Raw genomic sequence first — 26,877 nt, 5'->3', positions numbered from 1 at the left:
CCGCAAGGGCGCCAGCCTCCGCCGGGCTTGGGGGCGATGTGGAGGGGCGAGGCCCAAGGGCTGCTGGAGTGGCGGATGATGCCGAGTTGTTCCATGGTGGTGAACTCGACCCGCGCGATTTCCAGCTTGGCCGGGTTGAGTCTGCGGGCGTGGGCAGAAACCGGGGGGCCGGTGGTGGGGATATACTGCTCCACACCGTGTTTGGCGGCTTTGGCCGAAAAGGTCGGGTTAGTGAGGGCGGGAAACTCGGCTAGAAGGGCCGAGTAGTCGTCCGTGGCTCTGGCGAGGCAGTAGGTCGTCAGGCCGGCCGAACGGGCCAGGGTAAATGCGCCAGGGATGGGGGCCATAGTGTTGATGTCGACGAGGCGGTGCCTCGGAATGTCGACGAGGAGGCCGTGGGCGCGTAGGAAGTCGGCGCCGATGAGTGGGCCGAGGACCCTGGCTGTGAGGAACTCCCAGCGGTGGCGGCGGCCTGCGAGGTCGAGCGTGACCATGCGGGTGCCATATGTGCGGATGTCAGAGCCATTGGCTGCGGCCAGCGTGATACCCCGTGCGCCGCGTTGGATTTCGAGGGCGGAGGCGGGGGTGATGCTGTGCTGGGCCCCTGTGTTGCACAGAAATCGGCGGTTGGTGCTGTCGTCGGTGACGTACAGTAGTGGCCCCTTTTGCCCCGCGGCCATCGTGGGGGCCGGTGCGGGGGGGGGGGGGGGTTTGAAAGTGCACGGTGGCGTGCAGCATTGGGCCCTAGTGCCAAAACGGGTGTGGTAGTAGCAGTGACCCGGAGTGGTAGGGCGGTCGGGCCTAGTGGGCCAGGAAGAGTGCATGGTCGTTGTCGTGAGGTCGGGCGCGACGTCGCGGGCGGACTGCGCAGAGAGCAGCCAGTCGGCCTTTTCGGCTATCTCATTCAGGTCCGTAGAGCCAGATTCCACAATGAGCGGGCGGATGCTGGCGGGGAGCTGCCGAATGAAAAGTGTGCGAAAGAGGGCGCCGGTGTTTTTGTCGTCTGAGAGGGACAGGATGTGGGAGAGCAGATCTGACGGTGAAGCATCACCAAGGCCGGGGAGGTCGAGGAGTTGGCAGTTGCGCTGGTAAGAGGACGTTTGAAATTTTTTAAGGAGCGCAGCCTTCAGCTGTTCGTACTTGCCTTCCGCTGGTGGCTCCTGCAGCGCTGCCCAAACCTTGGGGACTGTGGCGTAGGTGAGAGAGGCGACGAGGTTCGTACTTCGTGGCGTCGACTGTAATGTGTTTCAGCCGGAATCTGGACTCGGCTTGAACAAACCAGGCTTCGGCCAGGTTCTCCCAAAAGTCTGGTAGTTTAACCGTGACTGCGTTTGTATCCGCCATGCTAGCTTAGGATTCGTCCTGAGCGTCGGGGCCACCAGTGTTGAGACACCGCGGGAAACGTGGGAGTCGAGACCAGAGTTAGTTAAACACAACTGCTTTAATCAACCTCATGGCAAAGAGGAACTGGAAAAGACCGCGCAACCACTTAAATACTCCCCAGACAGGAAGTGCTCCCGGCAGCCTGTCCCTGCGGGAAACAAGTTGCTGGAGTAGAGGGCCCCCGGCTGGGGGCGTCTACTTAAACTGTCCGTGCCGCCGTGAGCAGATTATGTCCAGTGGTGGCGTGTCGCCACAGTTGAATGTCTTGCTGACACTCACTGTCTCGGCTTACATGTGAAGAATGACTACACGGACAAGCTACCAGAAATCGGCTGATGTCTGTGTACCTGTACCCCAGCAAGAGGTCTCCTCAGGAGAAGGGGGCAGCAAATTGGCCACAAAAAAATAGTGGGGTAGAGTTTCTGCTTTGGACACAATCAGCTATTTCGGCGCAAATTGCACCCATTTTGAACATTTTTTCCCCCCCGCGTTTTCACTCAAACTCATTTGCATATCACCTAACAATCTGCCACGAACCAGTGCAATTGGGCAGAGTTTTAAAGTGTAATTAAAAAAAAATTGCTTTAAAAATATTCCTTGATATATTTAAGAGTGGTAACTTGGTGAAGTTTGATTAATATAACTGAAAATGGGTTTAACATAAAAAATAAGCATTTAAAATCAGTATCAATCCACCATCTGTGAGTAACCCGATTTTAAATGACTGAAAATGACTCTCAAAAAAATATACAGAACTGTTTTCTACTTAGATTGGGGTACAGTAGTCAGTTCCTTAATAAATTTTAAAAAAAATCATTCGAAACCTTTCAAAACGTACCTATTAGTGTCCTTGCGCCCAAAAGATTCGGCTTAATTTTTGGAGCCTTCTTGAAGGCCTGCAAACGAGCACAATTAACGGAAACTCCCCGTGGTGATTAATTCACCCTGGGGGGCATGGCCAGTTTTGTGGCTTCTAGCACGATGTTTTTAAAATTAGCGCAAACGATCATGGAAACTCGAGTTGCGCTGGACGCAATTTGCGCTTAAACTTCCGCAATCTTTTGCGCCGGTTACGTAACTATCTGGCGAATTGCGCCAAGAAAACCAGCGCAATTGAGCAGAAGCTCCAGGCCAGCAACTTTGCACGAACGTCAAGGGAAGAATAATGAGCTCCCCAGTTTCCTTTACAATTGAATATCAAAGTCACATCTAGTCTTTTGAAATTACATAAGAACATAACAAATAGGAGCAGGAGTAGGCCATTTGGCCCGTCAAGCCTGCTCCGCCATTCAATAAGATCCACTTTCCCACCGTATCTCCATATCCCTTGATTCCCTTTGTGTCCAAAAACCTATTGATCTCTGTCTTGAATATACTCAACGACTGAGCCTCCACAGCCCTCTGGGGTAGAGAATTCCAAAGATTCACAACCCTCTGAGTGAAGAAATTTCTCCTCCTATCGGTCCTAAATGGCCGACGCTTTATTCTGAGACTGCGACCCCTAGTTCTAGACTCCTCAGCCAGGGGAAACATCCTTCCAGCATCTACCCTGTCAAGCCCCTTAATAATTTTATACGTTTCAATGAAATCACCTCTCATTCTTCTAAACTCTAAGGAATATAGACCTAGTCTACTCAATCTCTCCTCAGAGGACAATCCCCCCAACCCAGGAATCAGTCTAGGATTGAAAACTGAAGATGAAAGAGGAAGGGAGGTCAAGGGAAGGAGTACTTGGCTAGTAGCATCTATTTTGGGGGTCAGGCAACCCTGGATTGGCTCCCAGGCTGCAACCAATGGAGGCATTCCAGAATTCAGGTAGTTCCTTCTGTCAGTGATGGCACTAGAGTGGTTTCAAGAGACGAGGAGTAGTTGTGCAGCAAGGCCTCTATTGAAGGAATAAGTTTGATTTTTTTTATATTGAGGAATAGCTTTATAAATTAGTGAATATCCCAAGGCATTGGTCACGACAAGCTGATGATATTGCTGTTTCACAATGACTGGTGCATTATACTACAATGTGTTATTCTGCTGCTAAGGTGAAGCTGTGTTTAAGCTGGCCTCCCCTTTTTAGGACACAGTCTGCTGTAAACACGGAGGTAAATTAGAGGTAAAAACACTGCTGTAAATACGAGTTAGCTGCTTGTAAATTTCAGGCAGCTGCTCAATGACTGCTTGGCCTAGAAATTCAGTATAGCCACGTTTGGGGCGCTACAGCATGGCGTTCGCTAACTTTTGCGCCCGGCGCAACTTAGCGCCACCTTCGCCGATATTCAGTTGCATCGCCCCAAGAGGCTGCTGCTGCGCTAAAGCAGGCGATGCGCGACTATCATTAGGCGCTAAGCTGGCGATCCGGGGCGCAAACACCGAAGGCGGGCGCAGCGCAGGTGCGGCGAGTTGCTCATTGAGGCCAGACAGTCAGGCGCCGGTCAGCACTTAAAGGGGGAGGGTGGAATTGCTTGGCTGCCACGCCCTGCACACTGCAGCCCTAAGGCAAGGCCTGAACACTGCTTCTGGAACAGCTCCACGCCCAGGAGAATGGAGAAGGCCAGGGAGAGAGCGCAGCGCTTCGGCGAGGGTGACCTGAGGCTGCTGGTTGGCGCAGTGGACCGCAGGCGCCATATCCTCTTCCCTGAGGGTGGCAGGAGGCCGCTGCCCGCCGAATATCGGAAAGCATGGAGGGATGTGGCAAACAGGGTCACGTCCAGCAGCGTGGTTGGCAGGACACCAACCCAGTGCCGGAAAAAATTCAACGACCTCACTCGGGTTGTCAGGGTGAGTACCCTTTCCAGTATCCCCCTCATCCCTGCATGTGCACCTCACTTTATGGCCAAACTGGTCTGAAAGCCCTAATGGCCAGCCTTCATCCAGCAGCTATGGGACTGTCATGAAAAGCACTTGCGCAATCAGGACGTTAGACACGGTCAGGGCTATTCGACCATGGGAGGCAGTGCGGGCAAGATCAGGGCTTGACACTGTACTTAGAGGCGGTCCTTTCTCTTGCAGGCCAAGCTGGCGCATAACAGAAGACAGCAGCGACAGACCGGGGGTGGCCGTCCTGACCTGAAACAGCTGAGCGACCTTGAGCAGCGAGTGGAGCGGATCATGGCAGGCCGGCTGAGTGGCCCCGTCGCCACTGGAGATGCTGACCCTGTTCTGGGCACCAATGGTAAGGTCATCACCTTTTTGACCTCTCCCTTTCCACTTGCGCCTCACGCCAGCATCCTTTGCCACTATCGAACCAATGCAGTGCACAGCAGCACTCATGTCTCCCTCGCTGCCGCCCTGTCCTCACTCTAAAGCAACTCTTGTGCCTCCCTGCTTTCAGATGGTGACTCGCCAGGTGAGGAGGCGGCCCCTCAAGCTGGCACTGTGTCCGAGTCAGACATGGAGGAGGAGGAAGAGGAAGCCAGCCCATCAGGGACACCCTCAGCCGAGGCAGCCCATGGCCATGATGGTGACACGTCTTCCCTGGAGGGGAGCAGGGGGGAAGGGTCGGAGGATAGTGAAGCTCCGGGGACCAGCGGGCTGCAGCAACGCGGGAGGGGTGGGGAAGCTCGGTGGCCTTCTCCCCGGAGGGTGAGTACAGTTCCAGTCCTGCTACGGTGAGCGCAGAGGAGGTGCGGCTCCTAGCGGAAATGGGCGCCCAGGCTGAGCGCAGGCACACTGAGCTCATGGCTGCAGTGGCAAGGATGCCTGACTCCATAGAGTCACTGGCAAGGAGTGTGCAGGAATTCGGGGCAGCACAGGCCAGGAGTCTGCAACAATTCAGTGCAGCACAGGCCAGGCGTCTGCAGGACATCGCGGCAACACAGGCTAGGAGTCAGCAGGACTTCGCTGCTTCACAGGCGGCTTCTAGCCAAGTGCTCAGGCGTGCCGTGCATTCACTGGCTGCTGTCATGCAGACACAGACCAGGGCCACACGGGCACTAACTGCTGCCACACTCGCTGGATCGGCCAGGCATCGCCGGGGCACTCGCTGTGCCGCAGCAGCCCAGCAGTCTGTGCCTCAGCAGATTGCTGCGCATGCTGCAGTGCTGGCCCATGCGCGTGCCAATGTCTCAGCCGACCAGGGAGTGCCTGTGATCTGTCAGGTTGGCAGCATTCCTGCAGCCAACACTGTCACTCCTCCATTGCAGCTGCCACCAGCTGTTGGACAGACTGCTGCCGCCCAAGCAGAGTTGGAGCAGTCAGCAGCCGGCCCCTCCAGGCCCAGAGCTGGTCCAGGCCGACCCCCAAGGGCATCTGCCGTCTCACCATCTGACCCTCAGCAGCCTTCCCCCAGCCTTGCTGCAGCCACTGGGGTCCCATTGAGGAGGAGCTGCAGGGCGGGTAGGGGCCAGTCACGGAAGCGAAACGGATCACCCTCACAGGGGAAAAAGTAGAAGGTGTGGCCAAATATTTTGTTTTACTTATAAAAGCCGAGACTGGTGTATTTGTTTCATATATAAAAGCCGAGACTGGTGTATGTGTTTCATATTTAAAGGCCGAGACTGGTATATTTGTTTTACTTGTAAAGGCTGAGACTGGTGTATTTGTGTTTTTGGGGGGGGTTTCTCTCCATTAGTTTGTCATGTGGGAAGGGCACAGAGGTATCATAGTAAAAAAAATTCTTAAATCGCACTGTCCATGCTTTCTTTTGGAAGTCCTGGTTGCCCTGCTCGGCTGAGGGCTTGTGGAGTGGCTACATTCATCTTCTGCCATTGGCACAAGCCATTCCCTGAGAGGGGGCCTAGAACCGACTTGCAATAAGCCGCCGACGGGCGGCCCTTGCACTTTCTGCTTCCCTCCTGTGCTGGTCCTCCTCCTCCTCCTCCTCCTCCTCCTCTGGTGGTCCTCCAATGTCTGCTGGCAGTGGCTGAATCCTGCGGATAGCCAGGTTGTGCAGCATGCAGCACATGACAACGAAATGGGAGACTCGCTCAGGCGAGTACTGTAGGGCTCCCCTGGAACGATCCAGACAGCCGAACCGTTGCTTCAGCATGCCGATTGTTTGCTCAATGATGTTCCTGGTTGCTTGATGGCTCTCATTGTATCCCTCTTCAGCAGGGGTGCTGGGTGCACGGAGCGGGGTCATCAGCCAGGTGCACAAAGGATAGCCTTTGTCCCCGAGAAGCCATCTTCGTGGGTGAGGCTGGGCCTCGAAAATGTCTGCCACAGAAGTCTGGCGCAGGATGAAGGCATCGTGGCTGCTGCCTGGAAAGCGGGCATTGACAGCTAGGATGAGCTGCCTGTGGTCACACACCAACTGCACGTTGAGCGAATGGTAGCCCTTCCGGTTGCGGTAATCCTCGGCATTCTCTAGAGGTGCCCGCAAAGCCACATGCGTGCAGTCAATGGCGCCCTGCACCATGGGGAAGCCCGCTAATGCTGCAAAGCCCATTGCACGCTGTTGCTGCTTGTCAACGGTCATGGGGAAGGAGATGAACTGACATCTCCTTCTGAAAAGGGCATTGGTCACCTGGCGGATGCAGCAATGTACCGCAAACTGGGAGATGTTGGAAATGTCCCCAGTAGCGGATTGGAAGGAGCCGGTGGCATAGAAGTTGAGAGCCACCGTCACCTTCACTGCCACCGACAGAGATGTCCTGCTCCTCAGCTGTGGCTGCAGATCTCCGCGAAGCAGGTGGCAGATCTCAGTGACCACCGCCCTTCTGAATCGCAGCCTCCGAACACACTGCTCCTCAGACATGTTCAGATATGAGAACAGCTGGCGGTATACCCTGGGTGGGTAAGGCCTCCTTTGCCGACGCCTGTTGCCCCTTCTCCGTCTGGCCATGACTGGCACTCTCTCACGGCGTCTGAGCCCTTTGAATGCAATGGAGAAGCCCAACGTTTCCACCCATTGCAGCCCCCATTTATATGTTTCCAATCAATGCTATGACTCTGAAGTTAAAGACAAGTGCAAAGCTGTGGCCTGAAGCCACAAGTACCTGTGCGAGTGTTGAACCAAGCCAGAAAGCTCTCTACCTTTGTCTCTCTCCAAAGATCTGTCTCTCACAAAGAAGGAGTGGTGCAAAATGGCTGCCATTTATACTGCAGGAGGAGTCCCCTTTTAATTAGCGCCCCGCAGCAACTGGGAACCGTTCCCCTCTACCAGTCGCTAGGGGCGCCAGGCGCACAATAGGCTGGCGCCACTGAATTTCTGGTTTGGGGCGCACAAAGGGCGTTGCACCATGAAATGACGTCAGGATCTGCGCGCGCAGCTGAGCGCACACAAAGGTTTTGCGCCGCCGCTAAATCTTAACTGAAGTTCGCGAGAGGCGCAGATCGCGCTGCGCCTGGGCGCTAGCCGCTTAGCACCCCACTTCTTCTCCTCCTAAGGCGCTAGCGGCTGGTGCAAACAACTGAATTTCTAGGCCCTTATCTTTTATTTTAAAAAATCAATTCTTTTGCATCTGCAACCAGACTTTCCTATCTTGAAGAAAGAAAGACTTACATTTATATAGCGTCTTTCACAACCTCAGGACGTCCCAAAGCGCTTTACAGCCAATGAAGTACTTTTGAAGTGTAGTCACTATTGTTATGTAGGAAGCACGGAAATGCTCCCACACCAATGTGACAATGACCAGATTACCTGTTTTTAGTGATGTTGGTTGAGGGATAAATATTGGCCAGGAAACCGGGAATAACACCCCTGCTCTTCTTGAAATAATGCCATGGGATCTTTTACGCCCTCGGGGCCTCGGTTTAACGTTTCATCCGAAAGATGGCAACTCCGACAGTGTAGCACTATCTCAGTACTTCCCTGGGGGGTCAGCCTAAATTTTTGTACTCAAGTCTCTGGAGTGGGACTTGAAGCCCCAACCTTCTGACTCAAGCGAGAGTGCTACCACTGAGCCACAGCTGACACGGCTTAACATGGGATGTACCAGCAATGTTAGCATTTCTAGCGTGTTTCTCAAAAATTATTTTCCACGTTCTCCCGCTCATAAACTGTGTCTCCAGTGGTTACGGCCACGATATCCTCCATGATTGTAGCACCCCCTCCCCCGCCCGGACACCGGACAGTCCTGTGAATAAAGGCACCATTTGGCGCAGTACTGAGCCATGCAGACCAGAGGTCCCAACTTCAGTCTCTGTTCTGTGCTGCGCTAGCTGACTTCAATGAAAGTAGTAGCGAGGGTGCTGCAATTGGACGGGTTTTAGGAGGAGCAAAATCCATCAGGGTTCCTCCTCCTGAGGACTATCCGTGTTTAAAGAGCCACTAGGCTGATATACCTGAGGGCTGCCAATGTCCGTGGAACTATTTCAGAAGTCAGCACCTTCAGGAGAGGAGCGGAGAAACGTACAGTCCATCCAGAATTCCTGCATAATAATTCCATTATGGACCCTACCCCAGCCACTGCCGCCTAAAGAAAGAAAGACCCGTATTTATATTGCGCCTTTTACAATCTCGGGACGTCCCAAAGCGCTTTACAGCCAACGAAGTACTTTTGGAGTGTAGTCACTGTTATAATGTAGGAAACGCGGCAGCCAATTTGCACACAGCAAGCTCCCACAAACGGCAGTGTGATAATGACCAGATAATCTGTTTTAGTGGTGTTGGTTGAAGGATAAATATTGACCAGGACACCAGAGATAACTCCCCTGCTCTACTTTGAAATAGTGCCCTGGGATCTTTTACGCCCAGCTGAGAGAGCAGACGGGGCCTCGGTTTAACTTCTCATCCGAAAGACGGCACCTCCAACAGTGCAGCCCTCCCTCAGTATTGCACAGGAGTGTCTGCCTGGATTTTTGTGCTCAAGTCTCTGGAGTGGGACTTGAAACCATAACCTTCTGAATCGGAGGCGAGAGTGCTACCACTGAGCCACGGCTGACACAACCTAGAGGCACAAAGTTTCTTTCCCTATAATAAGTCAAGCAGTGTCATCAATATATCTATACCCCTTAATCCCACTTCTCAACAGATAATGATCCTGAATCAGCTGTCTTCTCCGGGACTGTGCTCCGCGTCACAAATATTATGCAGATCAGCCTTCCGTGGTAACCTGAGATTCCCCCATCACAGCAGCTAATTGCCTCCGGAATGACTCCAGAGTCTTAGCCTCCACTATGCTATTTGTGGGGGGGGGGGGGGGGAACTTTATTCTAATACTGAATCTTCTCTTGAGGCTTGTGAATGTTGTACTTGCGCCCTCTAGTGCTGTGCTCATTGTCCAGGTTTAAATGGGTGGAGCCTTGAATTGTTCCTATTGGTGGTTAGTAACCAGCTGCCTTGTCGTTGAACCAAATTAACCCAGCTGTTGTCTCCATTACAGATGTACCTATGAACAAAATTAGAAAGAAAAAATCCAGAACAAGCAATGGAGTAGGTAAGCTGCATCTGCTGCGTCCGTATCACAGGTGTAGCCATATCACCAGTGTAGCACCGGTACACCTGTATCACCGGTTGTTCCAGTTTCAACTTCATCCCTTCATAATTAGCTTTTATCCGATCTCTCAGTCATTATTTTAAACCTTATTATGTTGTCAACGCTATTGCCTGGATGTTCCCCTATACTTACTTCTCTTATCTGCTCAGGTTCATTTCCCATTACTATATCCAGCAGTGATTCCTCTCTTGTTGGACTTCTTAAGTACTGGGTAAGAAAGGAGTCCTGTACACGCTGTAAAAACTCCATTCCATTTTCCTCTTTCACTACATCTTCTTGCCAGTTTATTTTGGTAGTTGAAATCTCCCATGATTATTATTCTGTGTCTTTTACTCATTTCATAGATTTGCTTACATATTAGGTGGTTTGTAGAATACCTCTATTAGCATGATCGATCCTTTCTTATCCTTTATCTCAATTCATATGGATTCTGTTTCTATCTTAATGTTAGCTATGTCCTTTTTTTCTACTGCCATTATGTTATTTCTACTTAGTACAGCTACCCCACATCCCCTTCTTCCTTTCCAAATATGTTATATCCTGCAATATTTAATTGATAGTCCTATTCTTTATGCAGCCATGTTTCAGTTATATCTACTACATCTGGTTCCTCGCTATGAATTATTGTTTCCAGATCCCGTTTTGTTTTGGATGCTGTGCACATTGCTGTACAGGCAATTTAATTTGTTTTATTAATTGTTCCTCTTGCTTTATTTTTCAGTTATTTTGTACTTATGTTCTATAATTTTATCTGTTGCCTGACTCTTAATGTTACCCTTACTCCTTACCTTGGTCTGACCTTTACTTTCATCACCTGCGATGCAAGTTCTTGTTGGGTCCAAATTCCTGTTGCCTTTCACTAGTACAATTGTAGGAGTCAGCGCCGGCTCCCAGTAAAGTTAGTGTCTGTGGAACTGCACCCAGCTGGAGTCCGTGCCAGTTTCCACCGGGAACGGAAGGCGACTCCAATCGGGAACGGACAGTGACTCCAACAGGGAACCGGCGCCGACTTCAACTGTTCCACGTGTTGACTGATGTGTAAACACTTTGTTCTCAACATTTCACTTTAATGAGTTTGATACGAGTGTTTGTTCTACAGTAACTTTTTACAGAGCTTCCCTGGAAGCTCAGTAGGTAAATGCACTGCCCAGTGTGGTGTAGAGCCACACAGAGCAGAGGGTCCCAGGTTTGATCCCCAGTCTGTGCAGAGTTAGCTGATCTCTGCTGGGATGACTTTGGGGCACAGCAGTTGGCCTCCGTGAAGCCAGGAGGGGAAAATACCAGCCAGGATGCCCACTCATTGTCAGGAAGTGTACATGTGCCGGTCTCAGGTGAGGAAATGGCGGTGATACCCCCGCAGTTGAATAGCTTGTCTTTATGCATGTTGGTAAGTTACCAGAGAGCTGTTGACATTCATGGAACTAGACCCTGACGAGAGTCACCGCTTCAGAAGAAATTAGGAGAAAGGGGGGTGGGGGAGTGGTGGTGCGGGGAGGTAAATATGGTGTTCCTGACACATTTTGTCCCAGCTGTTTGTGATGTCTGTTGTACTGTGGCTTCTAGATCATCAAGCGACAGATGAACAGTTCTGTATGAGCTACTGAGGTGTTTCAATATGTTTCTGGAGCACAGTAAACCAGTGTAGACTGGACTTCACTGAATATTCCACGGAACAGACAGACTGCCTGTAATGATGATTACTTGCAAGCCGGTCTATTTTTTCTTTGAATTATCCTCCTCTGAGGATGCTGAATCTTGCAGAGGGGGTTGCGGTCTCAAAGAAAGCAACTAGTAAACCTCCCGCCCCCACCCCCATTGCCCACGAGTGAGCTTACGGATGCTCAGTTATGGAGAGCCGAGTCCAATCCTGTTCACCGGAGCAAGAGCCCTGGCTGATTTGTTTCCCCTTGGCTGGGGCTCAGGACAATTGTTCAGTCCTCACTGTCACCGCAGCTAAAAATTGCTAACTCAGCACAGACCGCAACCGAACCATGGGACTTTCCTGGTCTGAACAACTCGGGTACACATTGCCCTTACGGACTGAATCATGGGGAAGGAAAATAGAGTGTTTGCATCATCTTTAACCCTTGTCCTTCACCTCTTGTCCCTCAGATACGCTAGTGAGTTCAACAAGACGGCGCCAGTCTGAGAGCATAGAGCCCCTTACCCCAGATCTTCAGTATGCTCCTCCTCAGAAGAAAAAGAAGAGGAAAAAGCTACTGGCAGCAGCTGGTGAGTAGAGTCAGGCTCCTCCAAACGGCACAGTGTCGACGTTCTTGGAGCGTAGAGTTTGGCTTTTGCTGAAATAATCACTGATGTGTTGAGACCCCAGACAACAGGCTTTCAGTTTAGTACAGCGACACCCACTTAAGTGCATATTGCAGTTAAGTGGGCATCGGTCAAGTGCAGTTTTTCAGATTTTGCCACTAACTTGATGTTAAACATGCTATTTAAATTCACTCTGGTTTAAAGCACATCCCGTTTAAGAGCAGAGATTTTTTCAGGTTCCAACAGGCCGTTTATACTGTCCCACACAAACAAACTCCCAGTGTTTAACGGCAAGTAATCAGAGCTCGTCAATGTGGACATGCCCACCGAGATATTGAGTAACAGTGTCCGATCAATCCATCACAATGCTGCTGGACAACAGCCTGAGCAGTCGGTGCTGACCCTGACACTTCTCTAGATCAGGTTAAATTCAGAAGTGTGCAGATCATCAACAACAACTTACATTTACATAGCACCTTTAAAGTAGTAAAATGTCCCAAGGCACTTCACAGGAGCGTTATAAACAAAATTTGACACCGAGCCACATAAGTAGCTATTAGGGCAGATGACCAAAAGCTTGGTCAAAGAGGTAGGTTTTAAGGACCGTCTTAAAGGAGGAAAGAGAGGTTTAGGGAGGGAATTCCAGAGCTTAGGTCTTGGCAGCTGAAGGCACAGCCACTAATGATGGAGCAATTAAAATCGGGGATGCTCAAGAGGCCAGAATTAGAGGAGCGCAGATATCTCGGAGGGTTGTGGGGCCATGGAGGGATTTGAAAACAAGGATGAGAATTTTAAAATTGAGGCGCTGCTTAACCGGGTGTCAATGTAGGTCAGCGAGCACAGCGATGATGTGTGAATGACTTGGTGCGAGTTAGGACACAGGCTGCAGAGTTTTGGATGACCTCAAGTTTACGGAGGGTCGAACGTGGGCGGCCGGCCAGGAGTGCATTGGAATAATCAAGTCTAGAGGTAACAAAGGCATGGATCAAGAAGGTCACTGTCGCTTTATACTCTAATCACTTGCACTGTCCCACATACACTTCCTTGTGTAGGTAATTTGTTCGTTCTTGCATCAAAGTGCTCGGGTCTGTTCAGCCAGGAGAGCCGTTCCATGTGACTAACACTGTTCCATTCTTCTTTCATTTGCTGTCTGATGCTGCTGTTTCAGTACAGCTCTCCTGTATGTAGTCGGAGAGAAACTCTACTGAGTAATTAACGGGGCGGTGTCCCAGACTTAACTTCAGATTCATCAAAAAGCCAGCTCTATGTTGTCTTGCTGGACTATCTTTTAAGAAAATAAGGAAGGGGTCAAATAAGGACCGCTCCACTCCCGAGCAGTCCGTCTGCCCGCTCCACTCCCGAGGGGTCACTCTGGCCACTCCACTCCCGAGGGGTCACTCTGGCCACTCCACTCCCGAGGGGTCACTCTGGCCACTCCACTCCTGAGTGGTCTCTCTGACTGCTCCTCCCCCGGGGGCTCACCCTGGCCGCTCCTCCCCCGAGGGCTCACCCTGGCCGCTCCTCCCCCGGGGGCTCACCCTGGCCGCTCCTCCCCCGGGGGCTCACCCTGGCCGCTCCTCCCCCGGGGGCTCACCCTGGCCGCTCCTCCCCCGGGGGCTCACCCTGGCCGCTCCTCACCCTGGATGTTATAGTCCTGCTACACACCTCTCCCAGAGAGAATGCCCTTCAGGGAGGAACCTGGCTCCGTTGCCCAGTCTGACCTACATGTGACTCAAGTCCCACACATTGTGGTTGACTCGGGGCCAGCTAGTGATGTGCAATAAATGCTGCCTTTCCAGCGTTTCCACATCTCGAGAATAAATAATTAAAAAAGGACATTGTCTATCTCGCTGCACCACCCAGTTTCAAACCTGCCTTACAATACACCCACTGACCAAATCGCAAGTCAGCACAGTTCAGAGCATGTGTTTAGCTTCCAAAAAAGACATACATTTAAAGCAACTTCACTGTATCACTTAGAGCAGTGGCTCCCAAGAAATGACTAAAGACAAAATCAGGTTCTTTTTGGGTGAAGAGGAGATTTTGAAGTGACCTAATTGAGGTTTTCAAGATTATAAAGGTGCCTGCTAAAACTGATCAACGCAAATTGTTCTCTGTTGGTAAAGAGTTCAGATCCCAAGGGACACGGATTAAAAATTAGGAAATTATGAGCAAGAAGGGAAGTCTTGAGGGAAGGGGGGAAATTTTTCATCCAAAGGGGACATAGTTGTGGAATAAGCTACAAGGGAAGGACAGTGAAGTGGACAGCACACATGGGGTCATGAGATGTGAGGTCACCCACTTTGGACCTGAACAGGGTACTTTCTACATGGTGAAAACCAAAAACAGTGGAGGTCCAAAGAGACTTAAGTGATCCAGGTACATAGATCATTAAAATGTCATGAACAGCTAATGGGATGCTGGCCTTTATATCTAGACTAGAATACAAGAGGGTAGAAGTTATTCTGCAGCTATACAAAGCCCTAGTTAGACCACACCTGAGGTACTATGAGCAGTTCTGGGCACCAGACCTTAGGAAGGATATATTGGCCTTGGAGGGAGTAGGTTTACCAGAATGATACCTGGACTTCAAGGGTTAAGTTATGAGGAGAGATTACACAAATTAGGGTTGTATTCTCTAGAATTTAGAAGGTTAAGGGGTGATCTGATTGAAGTTTTCGGGATATTAAGGGGAACAGATAGGGTAGATAGAGAGAAACTATTTCTGCTGGTTGGGGATTCTAGGACTGGGGGGCATAGTCTGAAAACTAGAGCCAGACCTTTCAGGAGTGAAATTAGGAAACACTTCTGCACACAAAGGGTGGTAGAAGTTTGGAACTCTCTTCCGCAAACGGCATTTGATGCTAGATCAATTGTTAATTTTAAATCTGAGATTGATAGATTTTTGTTAATCAAAGGTATTAAGGGATATTGGCCAAAGGTGGGTATATGGAGTTAGGTCGCAGATCAGCCATGATCTCATTGTGTGGTGGAACAGGCTCGAGGGGTTCAGTGGCCTACTCATGTTCCTATGGTGGTGTTAAGGGATATAATGAGAAGGTGGGTAGGTTGGTTTGTGGGATATGGCGAGAAGGTGAGCAGGTGGGGTTGGGGGATATGATGAGAAGGTGGGGTTGGGGGATATGAGAAGGTGGGTAAGTGGGGTTGGAGTTGTGGTCAGTACGGTTGAAGGATATGGCAAGAAGGTATCTAGTTGGTGGTGTTTCTGCCTTTTCCTCTTGCGTTTGTACCAGGTGCAGATTCCTGTTCCCGTGTGTCTGTACCAGGTGCAGATTCCTGTTCCTGTGTGTCTGTACCAGGTGCAGATTCCTGTTCCTGTGTGTACCAGGTGCAGATTCCTGTTCCTGTGTGTACCAGGTACAGATTCCTGTTCCTGTGTGTACCAGATACAGGTTCCTGTTCCCGTGTGTCTGTACCAGATGCAGATTCCGGTTCCCGTGTGTCTGTGCCAGCTACAGGTTCCTGTTCCTATGTGTCTGTACCAGATGCAGGTTCTGTTCCCGTGTGTCTGTACCCAAGTGCAGATTCCAGTTCCCGTGTGTCTGTGCCAGCTACAGGTTCCTGTTCCTATGTGTCTGTACCAGATGCAGGTTCTGTTCCCGTGTGTCTGTACCCAAGTGCAGATTCCTGTTCCCGTGTGTCTGTACCAGATACAGGTTCCTGTTCCTGTGTGTCTGTACCAGATGCAGGTTCCTGTTCCTGTGTGTCTGTACCAGGTGCAGATTCCTATTCCTGTGTGTCTGTACCAGGTGCAGGTTCCTGTTCCTGTGTGTCTGTACCAGGTGCAGGTTCCTGTTCCTGTGTGTCTGTACCAGATACAGGTTCCTGTTCCTGTGTGTCTGTACCAGGTGCAGATTCCTATTCCTGTGTGTCTGTACCAGGTGCAGGTTCCTGTTCCTGTGTGTCTGTACCAGATACAGGTTCCTGTGTGTCTGTACCAGATACAGGTTCCTGTTCCTGTGTGTCTGTACCAGATGTAGGTTCCTGTGTGTCTGTACCAGATACAGGTTCTGTTCCCGTGTGTCTGTACCCAAGTGCAGATTCCTGTTCCTGTGTGTCTGTACCAGATACAGGTTCCTGTTCCTGTGTATCTGTACCAGATGCAGGTTCCTCTTCTTGTGGGTCTGTACCAGATACAGGTTCCTGTTCCTGTGTGGCTGTAGCAGATGCGGGTTCGTGTTCCTGTGTGTCTATACCAGGTTCCTGTTCCCATCTGTACCAGGCGCAGATTCCTGTTCCTCTGTGTCTGTACCAGATAAAGGTTCCTGTTCCTGTGTGTCTGTACCAGATGCAGGTTCTTGTTCCTGTGTGTCTGTACCAGATACAGGTTCCTGTCCTGTGTTCCTGTACCAGATGCAGGTTCCTGTTCCTGTGTGACTATACCAGGTTCCTGTTCCCGTGTGTCTGTACCAGGTGCAGCTTCCTGTTCCTGTGTGTCTGTACCAGATACAGGTTCCTGTTCCTGTGTGTCTGTACCAGATGCAGGTTCGTGTTCCTGTGTGTCTATACCAGGTTCCTGTTCCCGTCTGCCTGTACCAGGTGCAGATTCCTGTTCCTGTGTATCTGTACCAGATACAGGTTCCTGTTCCTGTGTGCCTGTACCAGATGCAGGTTCCTGTTCCTGTGTGTCTGTACCAGATACAGGTTCCTGTTCCTGTGTGTCTGTACCAGATGCTGGATCCTGTTCCTGTGTGTCTGTACCAGATGCAGGTTCCTGTGTGTCTGTACCAGATGCAGGTTCTTGTTCCTGTGTGCCTGTACCAGATGCAGGTTCTTGTGTGTCTGTACCACATGCAGGTTCCTGTGTGTCTGTACCACATGCAGGTTTCTGTTCCTGTGTGTCCGTACCCAGGTGCAGCTTCCTGTTCCTGTGTGTCTGTACCAGATACAGGTTCCTGTTCCTGTGTTCCTGTACCAGATGCAGGTTCGTGTTCCTGTGTGCCTATACCAGGTTCCTGTTCCCGTCTGTCTGTACCAGATGCAGATTCCTGATCCTGTGTATCTGTACCAGATACAGGTTCCTGTTCCTGTGTGCCTGTACCAGATGCAGGTTCCTGTTCCTGTATGTCTGTACCAGATGCAGGTTCCTGATCCTGTGAGTCTGTACCATATGCAGGTTCCTGTTCCTGTGTGTCTGTACCAGATACAGGTTCCTGTTCCTGTGTGTCTGTACCAGATGAAGGTTCCTGTTCCTGTGTGTCTGTACCCAAGTGCAGGTTCCTGTTCCTGTGTGTCTGTACCAGATACAGGTTCCTGTTCCTGTGCGTCTGTACCAGATACAGGTTCCTGTTACCGTGTGGCTGTACCGGATGCAAGCTCCTGTTCCTGTGTGTCTGTACCAGGTGCAGGTTCCTGTTCCTGTGTGTCTGTACCAGGTGCAGGTTCCTGTTCCCGTGTGTCTGTACCAGATACAGGTTCCTGTTCCTGTGTGTACCAGTTGCAGATTCCTGTTCCTGTGTGTCTGTACCAGGTGCAGGTTCCTGTTCCTGTGTGTCTGTACCAGGTTCCTGTTCCTGTGTGTACCAGGTGCAGGTTCCTGTTCCTGTGTGTCTGTACCAGGTGCAGATTCCTGTTCCTGTGTGTCTGTACCAGGTGCAGATTCCTGTTCCTGTGTGTCTGTACCAGATGCAGATTCCTGTTCCTGTGTGTCTGTACCAGATACAGGTTCCTGTTCCTGTGTGTACCAGTTGCAGATTCCTGTTCCTGTGTGTCTGTACCAGGTCCCTGTTCCTGTGTGTCTGTACCAGGTGCAGGTTCCTGTTCTTGTGTATCTGTACCAGGTGCAAGTTTTGAAGTCTATTCTGAACATGAGACCTGTGATGTATATGTTGGTGTTACACCAACCAGTGTCTTCATCCACTAGGCCTTTGGGAAGCCTGGAGAAGCTTCAATTTAAAGTGATAGAAAATAAAATGAGGCCACTGGCAAAGTCTAATTGTAAATCTACTATTCGGTATAGATTTGGAAAACTCCATCACCCAGCAGAATGCCTCTGACGTGTGCAATTTGTACAGTGGACCAGATGATGACGTTTCCCGGAAAACCAGGAAGAGAGCCAAGTGAGTGCCAATAACCAGTAACAGTCCCGTTATAAGTTTTGGGTCCCCTTTGATATTCTGTTGAGTGCAGCAGTGCTGGTCGCAACTGTAAATGCTCCAAATATTTTGTGTTCCAGAGTGTGCCTGTGCTGCCCAATCTATCTATCTATCTATATATATAAATCGGTACATCTGTCTGTCTGTCTGTCTGTCATTCTGTCTGTCATCGCCTGTGCGTCTGTCGGGCTATGCGCTCGAAAGTTACAGGGCGTACCTACGCGCGCGTTACCTCCAAAGAAAGCTTACGCTTCCGAGACGGTTTTAAGCGTATTTACGTTTCGGCCGGGCTAAAATCGCGCCCGCGGTATCTGAAAAACCTTCAACGTTCCGCTCATTAGCATCTCATTATCCGCTCATTAGCGACAGAGTGACCTCGAGGTCGACCAATCGTACGGTGGCTTGCTGCCGCGTGCGGCCGGGCCCTCCTACGGTCGAGTGACGGGACGATTGACCAATCCTACGCTTTGGTCACCTGACGGTCGACCAATCGGTGCGTGTGTGGGCGGGCCTTATTGTTCTGAACCGAGGTGAGTAGCCGCCATCTTGCTTCCATTCTTTTTCCTGCTTTCTGCGTCTTTCTTTTCAAATATACATTTCCAGCAAAATAAAATTCAATTTATTAAATTCTTTTAAAATAAATCATTCATTTGTAAATATTTTATCTCACCTGAACATTCTTTTTCCTACCTTTGCCCGTTTTTTTCTTAGGCCTGAAAGCCTGGGCCTTTCTTGCCCAGCCAGGCCCGAGCTAGGTAACTGGGCTGCTGCTAAGCTCCTCACCACCGCCCCCCCCCCCACCCCCCCCCCCCCGTGTCACGTTACCCGGGGCAACGGCGTCAGCCACGTGGGTCAGGGTGCGCGCGCAGCAGGAGGTGAGACTCTGTTCCGCGCTCGGCTCGGGCGGGGGGGGGGGCGGGGCTCTCGAGAGTGCGGATCGGGTTACCCCGGCAACGGGAGTGCGGGCCGGCTGGGGCTCGGAGAGCGCGGCTCTCGGCCGGGGGGGGTGGGGCTCGGAGAGCGCGGCTCTCGGCCGGGGGGGGGAGCGGGGCTCGGAGAGCTGGGCTCTCGGCAGTGCGGGGCGGCGCGGCAGGGTTACCCCGGCAACCGGGCGTGGCCGTGCTTGTCTCTCAGCCTCAAGCCCTCCCTTCCCCCCGCCCTCCCTTCCCCCGCCCTCCCTTCCCCCGCCCTCCCTTCCCCCCTTCCCCCCCGCTCTCCCTTCCCCCCTTCCTTCCCCCCCGCCCTCCATTCCCCCCCGCCCTCCCTTCCCCCCACCCACGCTCTCTCTCTACCCCCCAGTCGCTCTCTCTCTACCCCCCAGTCGCGCTCTCTCTCTCTCTCTCTCTTCCCCCCCAGTCGCTCTCTCTCTTCCCCCCCCCCCCCGTCGCGCGCTCTCTCTCTCTCTCTCTCTCTCTCTCTCTCTCTCTCTCTCTTTTCCCCCCCCCCCCCAGTCGCTCTCTCTCTCTCTCTCTTCCAACAACAACATGCCCTCGAAAAAGCCTCGGCACCGCCGGGCACTTCAGCTAGTCTATATATATAAATCGGTACATCTGTCTGTCTGTCTGTCTGTCATTCTGTCTGTCATCGCCTGTGCGTCTGTCGGGCTATGCGCTCGAAAGTTACAGGGCGTACCTACGTGCGTGTTACCTCCAAAGAAAGCTTACGCTTCCGAGACGGTTTTAAGCGTATTTACGTTTCGGCCGGGCTAAAATTGCGCCCGCGGTATCCCAAAAACCTTCAACGTTCTGCTCATTAGCATCTAATTATCCGCTCATTAGCGCCAGAGTGACCTCGAGCTCGACCAATCGTACGCCGGGTTGCTGGCGTGTGCCGCCGGGCCAATCGGTGCGTGTGTGGCCGGGCCTTATCGTTCTGAACCGAGGTGAGTCGCCGCCATCTTGATTCCAAACTTTTCCTTTCTTTTTCCCGCTTTCTGCGTCTTAAAAAAAAAACGTTGCTTTTAAAACACATATTGTTTTAAAAAAAAAAATGACTTAGAAAGTAATTAACTTATCTAATCTCATTAATTTTCCTACCTTTCCCCGTTTTTCCAGGTAGGCCTCGAAGCCTCGGCTTCTCCTTCGCACCCACGCCCGAGCTAGGCACCTCCCGGCCCCACTCGAAGGCTGGAGGGCCGAGCCTCAGCCCAGCGCCGCTAGGGTGCGCACGCAGCAGGAGCTGAGACGCGGCGTCTCTCTCTGGCTCGGCCGGGGGGCGGGGCTTGCTGAGCATCAACCGTCACCCTGGCAACCGGCCCCCCGGCCATCTCGCACAGCCGCAATCGGCGGTCTTCACCTCGGGGGGGTGGGGGGCGCGACCCTCTGCGGGGGCCGCCCCCCTCGTGGGGGGGGGGGGGCGCGACCCACGGGGGGTGGGCCGCGACCCTCGGTGGGAGGGGGGCCGCGACCCTCGGTGGGGGGGGGGCCGTGACCCTCGGTGGGGGGGGGGCCGCGACCCTCGGTGGGGGGGGCGGCCGCGACCCTCGGGGGGGGGGGGGCCCGCCCTCCCTCCCCTCCCCTTCCCCCCTCCTTCCCTTCCCCCTCCCCCCTTCCCTTCCCCCCTCCTTCCCCCCCCGCCCTCCCTTCCCCCCGCCCTCCCTTTCCCCCCCCGCCCTCCCTTTCCCCCCCCGCCCTCCCTTTTCCCCCCCCGCCCTCCCTTTCCCCTCCCGCCCTCCCTCTCCCCCCCCGCCCTCCCTCCCCTCCCCCCCTGCCCTCCCTCCCTTTCCCCCCACCCTCCCTCCCTCCCCCCACCCCCAGTCGCTCTCTTTCTCTCTCCTCCAACAACAACATCCCTCGAAAAAGCCTCGGCACCGCCGGGCACTTCAGCTAGTATCTGATAAATCGGTATTGCAATCCTGAGCGGTAACTATCAAACCCCCTTGTGATCCAAACTGGATGTGTGCTTCTCCAATCTTTCAGAAGGCAAACTGAAAAAGCACTATAGTTGTTAAGATGTTTTATTTTACAAACTAATGAATGTACTGAGTAACAGTTTCAATTAAATCCCTTTTGCTTTACTCAATTTTCACATCACAAACCATGAGCTGTTGTGGGCTGACTGACTTGATTTTCCATCACCTTTCTTGCTGGACAATTTCTGGTTGTAAAAACTGACCTCCTATATCTTAGCTTCCAGCTCCAGTCCTGCACCTCAGTTTCTGTTTAAAACCTGCCTGCCCTTTTTTTTCCGGAGTGACTGCTGCCAACGAACCGGAAGCTGCACAGGACCGTCCTGTGCACTCCAACAACCGAAGCATGATGTTTCTGCTTTTTTAAAAACAATCACGCTAACGAGCCCACTCCCTTCCCGTCTTTTTCTCACGAGCCCGCTCCCTTCCCGGCTTTTTCTCAGCAGCCCGCTCCCTTCCTGTCTTTTTCTCACGAGCCCGCTCCCTTCCTGGTTTTTTTCTCACTAGCCCGCTCCCTTCCCGTTTTTTTTCTCACCAGCCCGCTCCCTTCCTGGCTTTTTCTCACCAGCCCGCTCCCTTCCTGGTTTTTTTCTCACGAGCCCGCTCCCTTCCCGGCTTTTTCTCAGCAGCCCGCTCCCTTCCTGTCTTTTTCTCACGAGCCCGCTCCCTTCCTGTCTTTTTCTCACGAGCCCGCTCCCTTCCTGGTTTTTTTCTCACTAGCCCGCTCCCTTCCTGGTTTTTTTCTCACCAGCCCGCTCCCTTCCCAGCTTTTTCTCACCAGCCCGCTCCCTTCCTGGCTTTTTCTCACCAGCCCGCTCCCTTCCTGGCTTTTTCTCACCAGCCCGCTCCCTTCCCGGCTTTTTCTCACCAGCCAGCTCCCTTCCTGGTTTTTTTCTCACCAGCCCGCTCCCTTCCCGGTTTTTTTCTCACCAGCCCGCTCCCTTCCCGGCTTTTTCTCACTAGCCCGCTCCCTTCCTGGTTTTTTTCTCACCAGCCCGCTCCCTTCCCGGCTTTTTCTCACTAGCCCGCTCCCTTCCTGGTTTTTTTTCTCACCAGCCCGCTCCCTTCCTGGTTTTTTTTCTCACCAGCCCGCTCCCTTCCTGGTTTTTTTCTCACCGGCCCGCTCCCTTCCCGGCTTTTTCTCACTAGCCCGCTCCCTTCCTGCTTTTTTTCTCACTAGCCCGCTCCCTTCCCGGCTTTTTCTCACTAGCCCGCTCCCTTCCTGGTTTTTTTTTCACCAGCCCGCTCCCTTCCTGGTTTTTTTTCTCACCAGCCCGCTCCCTTCCCGGCTTTTTCTCACCAGCCCGCTCCCTTCCCGGCTTTTTCTCACTAGCCTGCTCCCTTCCTGGTTTTTTTCTCACCAGCCCGCTCCCTTCCTGGTTTTTTTTCTCACCAGCCCGCTCCCTTCCCGGCTTTTTCTCACCAGCCCGCTCCCTTCCCGGTTTTTTTCTCACCAGCCCGCTCCCTTCCCGGCTTTTTCTCACTAGCCCGCTCCCTTCCTGGTTTTTTTCTCACTAGCCCGCTCCCTTCCTGGTTTTTTTTCTCACCAGCCCGCTCCCTTCCTGGTTTTTTTCTCACCAGCCCGCTCCCTTCCTGGTCTTTTTCTCACCAGCCCGCTCCCTTCCTGGTTTTTTTTCTCACCAGCCCGCTCCCTTCCTGGTTTTTTTCTCACCAGCCCGCTCTCTTTTAAAAACTTTTTTTAACAAACCCGCTCCCGTGACGAACCGGCAGCCCGCATGTGTAGAATGCTTCCAGTTCGTTGGCAGCAGTCGCGTCCTTTTTTTTCCTGTCTGTTTATTCTGGCCCCAGGAAACAGGGAGCAGTATCCCTAACACCTTCTACACGGAGGCGTTCGCTAGCAGGCCCATCAACCAAATCAACAACCTGCTGTCCCAAGAGTATATAGTGGTCATGTTACTGGACTAGTAATTCAGAGGCCTGAACAAATGATCCAGAGATAGGAGTTCAAATCCCACCATGACAGCTGGGGATTTTAAATTCAGATCATTAAATAAATCTGGAATAAAAAGCTAGTGTCAGTAATGGTGACCATGAAGCTACCAGATTGTTGTAAAAACCCATCTGGTTCACTAATGTCCTTTAGGGAAGGAAATCTGCCATCTTTACCCGGTCTGGCCTATATGTGACTCCAGGCCCACAGCAATATGGCTGACTCTTAACTGCCTCTGCGGTTTAAGAAGGCGGCTCAACACCATCTTCTGAAGGGCATTTCGGGATGGGCAATAAATGCTGGCCTTGCCAGCAACGCCCACATCCTATGAACAAATTAAAAAATATTCTGAGCAGACACTTCAAGCGGTGCTCATGTGAATTGAACTGTCCGTGCCACAATGGGTGTGAACATTTGTTGGCCATCTAATATGAGATGACAAATTACTTAATGTCCCTGGACATCCAGGCTTGTCTAGCTTTAATGCAGATTCTCCAAAGCCTGCCGTCTTTCTTTTTTTTTTATACCTGCATGAATAAACCTTTAAACATATGCAGCCCCACAATCCTATCCTTGAAGGAAAAAAATTCCCAAATGTGACAAGAATATGAAAGGTGCCAGGAAATTGAATTAAAGCAGACAGAATCAGCTGAAGATCTAGCACTGACACAGGCTTGACGTGCTAAATAGCCTTCTGTGTTGTAATTTCTATCATCTCTAAGCTAGCTTTCTTTATCTAAAGCATTCTGGTTTAGAAGCTTTGTCAGAGTCCTAATCTATATTTTCCAGCTCTGCTGTTCTGTGTAACCCATTGAGAGTGACATTTAACAATAGCCGCATTTTTAACTTAAGTTAGTCCAAGATCCTCCCATGGAGGCACAATTGGAAATTCTGAAAGGTGACGTACCCATTCAGTCAGCCCACATCCTATGAACGAACGCTCAGACTGTTACATGTGTGCAGAGTCAAGTGCAGATTTCCTCCTCTTGTTTCGTTACTCTTGTTACAAACCATCTGCCAACTAAAAGTAACACAAATAAGAAGAAAACCCCAAGAATGATGAAAAGCTAAAATAAAAACAGAAAGTGCTAGAAATACTCAGCACCTGAAAAACCGGCTAATGTTTTTGGTGCAGTCCCTCTGTCGTTATCCGTCAGTATCGAAGGAACTTGCTGTAAAGCCGTTTGTACTTACATCCCATATTGTGTCATGGCACTCTGCTGTGAAGATAATAATCAAAACGTGCTGCTCTCATTTGTCACATGCGTCTGGGGAACTCACTACAGATCCCCACCTCACTCTGTACGGCTGTATCAAAGATAGTCTTGTACTAACAGTGTGCCCTCGTTGACCAACGCACCTGCTCCCACTGCCGACAGAACACCGTCGATCTAAAGAAAGTTTGCATTTATAGAGTGCCTTTTACGACCTCAGGACATCCCAAAGCAATTCATAATGTAGGAAAACGTGACAGCCAATTTGCGCACAGCAAGATCCCATAAACAGCTGTACGATAAATCACCAGATGAACTGTTTCAGGGGCGTTGGTTGAGGGATAAATGTTGGCCTGGACAAACAGAACTCGCCTGCTCTTCTTCAAATATTTCCATGGGATATTTTACGTCCATCTGAGAGGGCCTCAGTTTCACGTCTAATCCGAAAGACAGCACCTCCGACAGTGCAGCACTCCCTCAGTACTGTAGTGAAGTGTAGGTCTAGATTATGTGCTCAAGTCCTGGAATGGGGCTTGAACCCACAACCTTCTGACTGAAAGGCGAGAGCGCCACCACATGAGCCATGGCTGATCTACTTCAAGCCACAACAGTTTCCAGGATTGGACTTTCACAGGTCCTGAGCGCAGGTGTTGGAGGCGCAATGACCGCAGGCTCATTTCAGTTGGCCTACAGGTTGCATGCAGATAAACCAGGGATGCCATTCTCCATGCACCATGCCTACAATATAAAAACAAGATGCCCATCTGGTGGCTTCCATTGTATGTCCTTCAGAAGCACAATGTGAACGCATCGACTTCCAAACTATGGAAACTTCCTCCGAAGGTGCTGACTCTTGCTAGCAGTCCTCTAGAACTTCCCCCACGTGGCTCTTCTTGAAATGTGAACCCAGCCAGCGAGGGTTGACAAGCTACTCTACATGGAGAGCATCACCGCCAAGCCCAAGGCTGTTGTCGCCCCAATAACCACACATGCACTTTCCAGCAGGAGTCACTGGATAATGATCAGGAGCAAGGAACTGTTGCAGCTTGAAGTAGATCAGCCATGGCTCCTGTGGTGACGCTCTTACCTCTTGAATCAGAAGGTTGTGGGTTCAAGTCCCATTCCGGGGACTTGAGTGCATAATTTAGGCTGACACTTCACTGCCCAATTGCCAAGCCCCAGCTGTCACTGAGGATAAGATCAGCTAATGGCACAGACCATGGATGGGCCGAGACGTACTGGTCTATGTTGCTCGGCTCCTCACTGGCCAGTTCACTTATCTACACGACGCAAGTGACTGAGGAGTGGTAAACTTTTATTTAGATGGTCTTCGCTCATGTGTTTCCTTTAATAAAATGGCACATTCAGAGAATGGTTCTAACCCTGCGCTTTGTTTAAAAAAAACGAACAGGAGAACTCGCCCAGCTGATCACAGCAATGAGCTCGAAGTGGAGGAAGACGATATCATCGGTGATGGGCAGGCTCTTCGGCCCCAAGGTCCTCAGTTTGCCATATCCGCTGGTTCCAGCCAGCCTGTGGACAAAGTGTTTCTTGAACGAAGCCGTAAGTAATTGCACCGGTTCTCGATGCCACAATATTGGCATTCAAGGAGAGCGGGTCAGCCATGGGGAGCTTGGAGGAGTTTAGGGATTCATAGTATTACATAGTATTTACAACACAGAAACAGGCCATTCAGCCCAACAGGTCCATGCTGGTGTTTATGCTCCACACGAGCCTCCTCCCACCCTTCTTCAACTAACCCAATCAACATATCCTGCTATTCCTTTCTCCCTCATGTGTTTATCTAGCTTAAAAACATTTATGCCATTTGCCTCAACTACACCTTGTGGTAGCGAGTTCCACATTGTAACCACTCTCCGGGTAACGACGTTTCTCCTGAATTCCCTATTGGATTTATTATTAACATAGAAGATAGGAGCAGGAGTAGGCCATTTGGCCCCTCGAGCCTGCTCCGCCATTTAACGAGATCATGGCTGATCATCCAGATTCAGTACCCTGTCCCTGCTTTCTCCCCATATCCCTTGATCCCTTTAGCCTTAAGAAATATATCCAACTCCTTCTTGAATATATTTAATGAATTGGCCTCAACTGCCTTCTGTGGTAGAGAATTCCACAGGTTCACCACTCTCTGGGTGAAGAAATTCCTCCTCATCTCTGTCCTAAATGGCTTACCCCTTATCTTTAGACTGTGACCCCTGGTTTTGGACTCCCCCGCCATCGGGAACATCCTTCCTGCATCTAGTCTGTCTACTCCCGTTATAATTTTATAAGTTTCAATGAGATCCCCTCTCATTCTTCTAAACTCCAGCGAATATAAGCCCAATCGACCCAATCTCTCTTCATACGTCATTCCTGCCATCCCAGGTATCAGTCTGGTGAATCTTCGCTGCACTCCCTCCATGGCAAGAACATCCTTCCTCAGATAAGGCGACCAAAACTGCACACAGTACTCAAGGTGTGCTCTCACCAAGGCCCTGCACAACGGCAGCAAGACATCCTTGCTCCTGTACTCAAATCCTCTTGCTATGAAGGCCAACATACCATTTGCCTTCTTAACCGCTTGCTGCACCTGCGTGCTTACCTTCAGCGACTGGTGCACAATGACACCCAGGTCTCGTTGCACTTCCCCTTCTCCCAATCTATT

The 26,877-nt window shown here is 51.3% G+C and overlaps 1 protein-coding gene across 2 annotated transcripts in view; it reads left to right on the top strand.

Moving 5' to 3' along the window:
* Nucleotides 1-26,877, top strand: part of LOC147120071 (transmembrane protein 237-like) — a 91,988-nt gene that overhangs the window by 43,936 nt on the left and 21,175 nt on the right. For both annotated transcript variants that reach the window (XM_085985607.1, XM_085985608.1), the window contains exons 4-7: nt 9,642-9,695; nt 11,868-11,987; nt 18,004-18,103; nt 25,624-25,775. In XM_085985607.1, coding sequence (XP_085841733.1) covers nt 9,642-9,695; nt 11,868-11,987; nt 18,004-18,103; nt 25,624-25,775 — 426 coding nt within the window. The remainder of the gene's footprint in view (nt 1-9,641; nt 9,696-11,867; nt 11,988-18,003; nt 18,104-25,623; nt 25,776-26,877) is intronic.

Source organism: Somniosus microcephalus, chromosome 4 (genome assembly GCF_052327205.1).
Source record: "Somniosus microcephalus isolate GS21.2 chromosome 4, FLI_Smic_1.0, whole genome shotgun sequence".
NCBI classification, from domain to species: Eukaryota; Metazoa; Chordata; class Chondrichthyes; order Squaliformes; family Somniosidae; genus Somniosus; species Somniosus microcephalus.
Note: the sequence above shows the minus strand (reverse complement) of the source record. Positions and strands in the feature narration are given on the sequence as shown.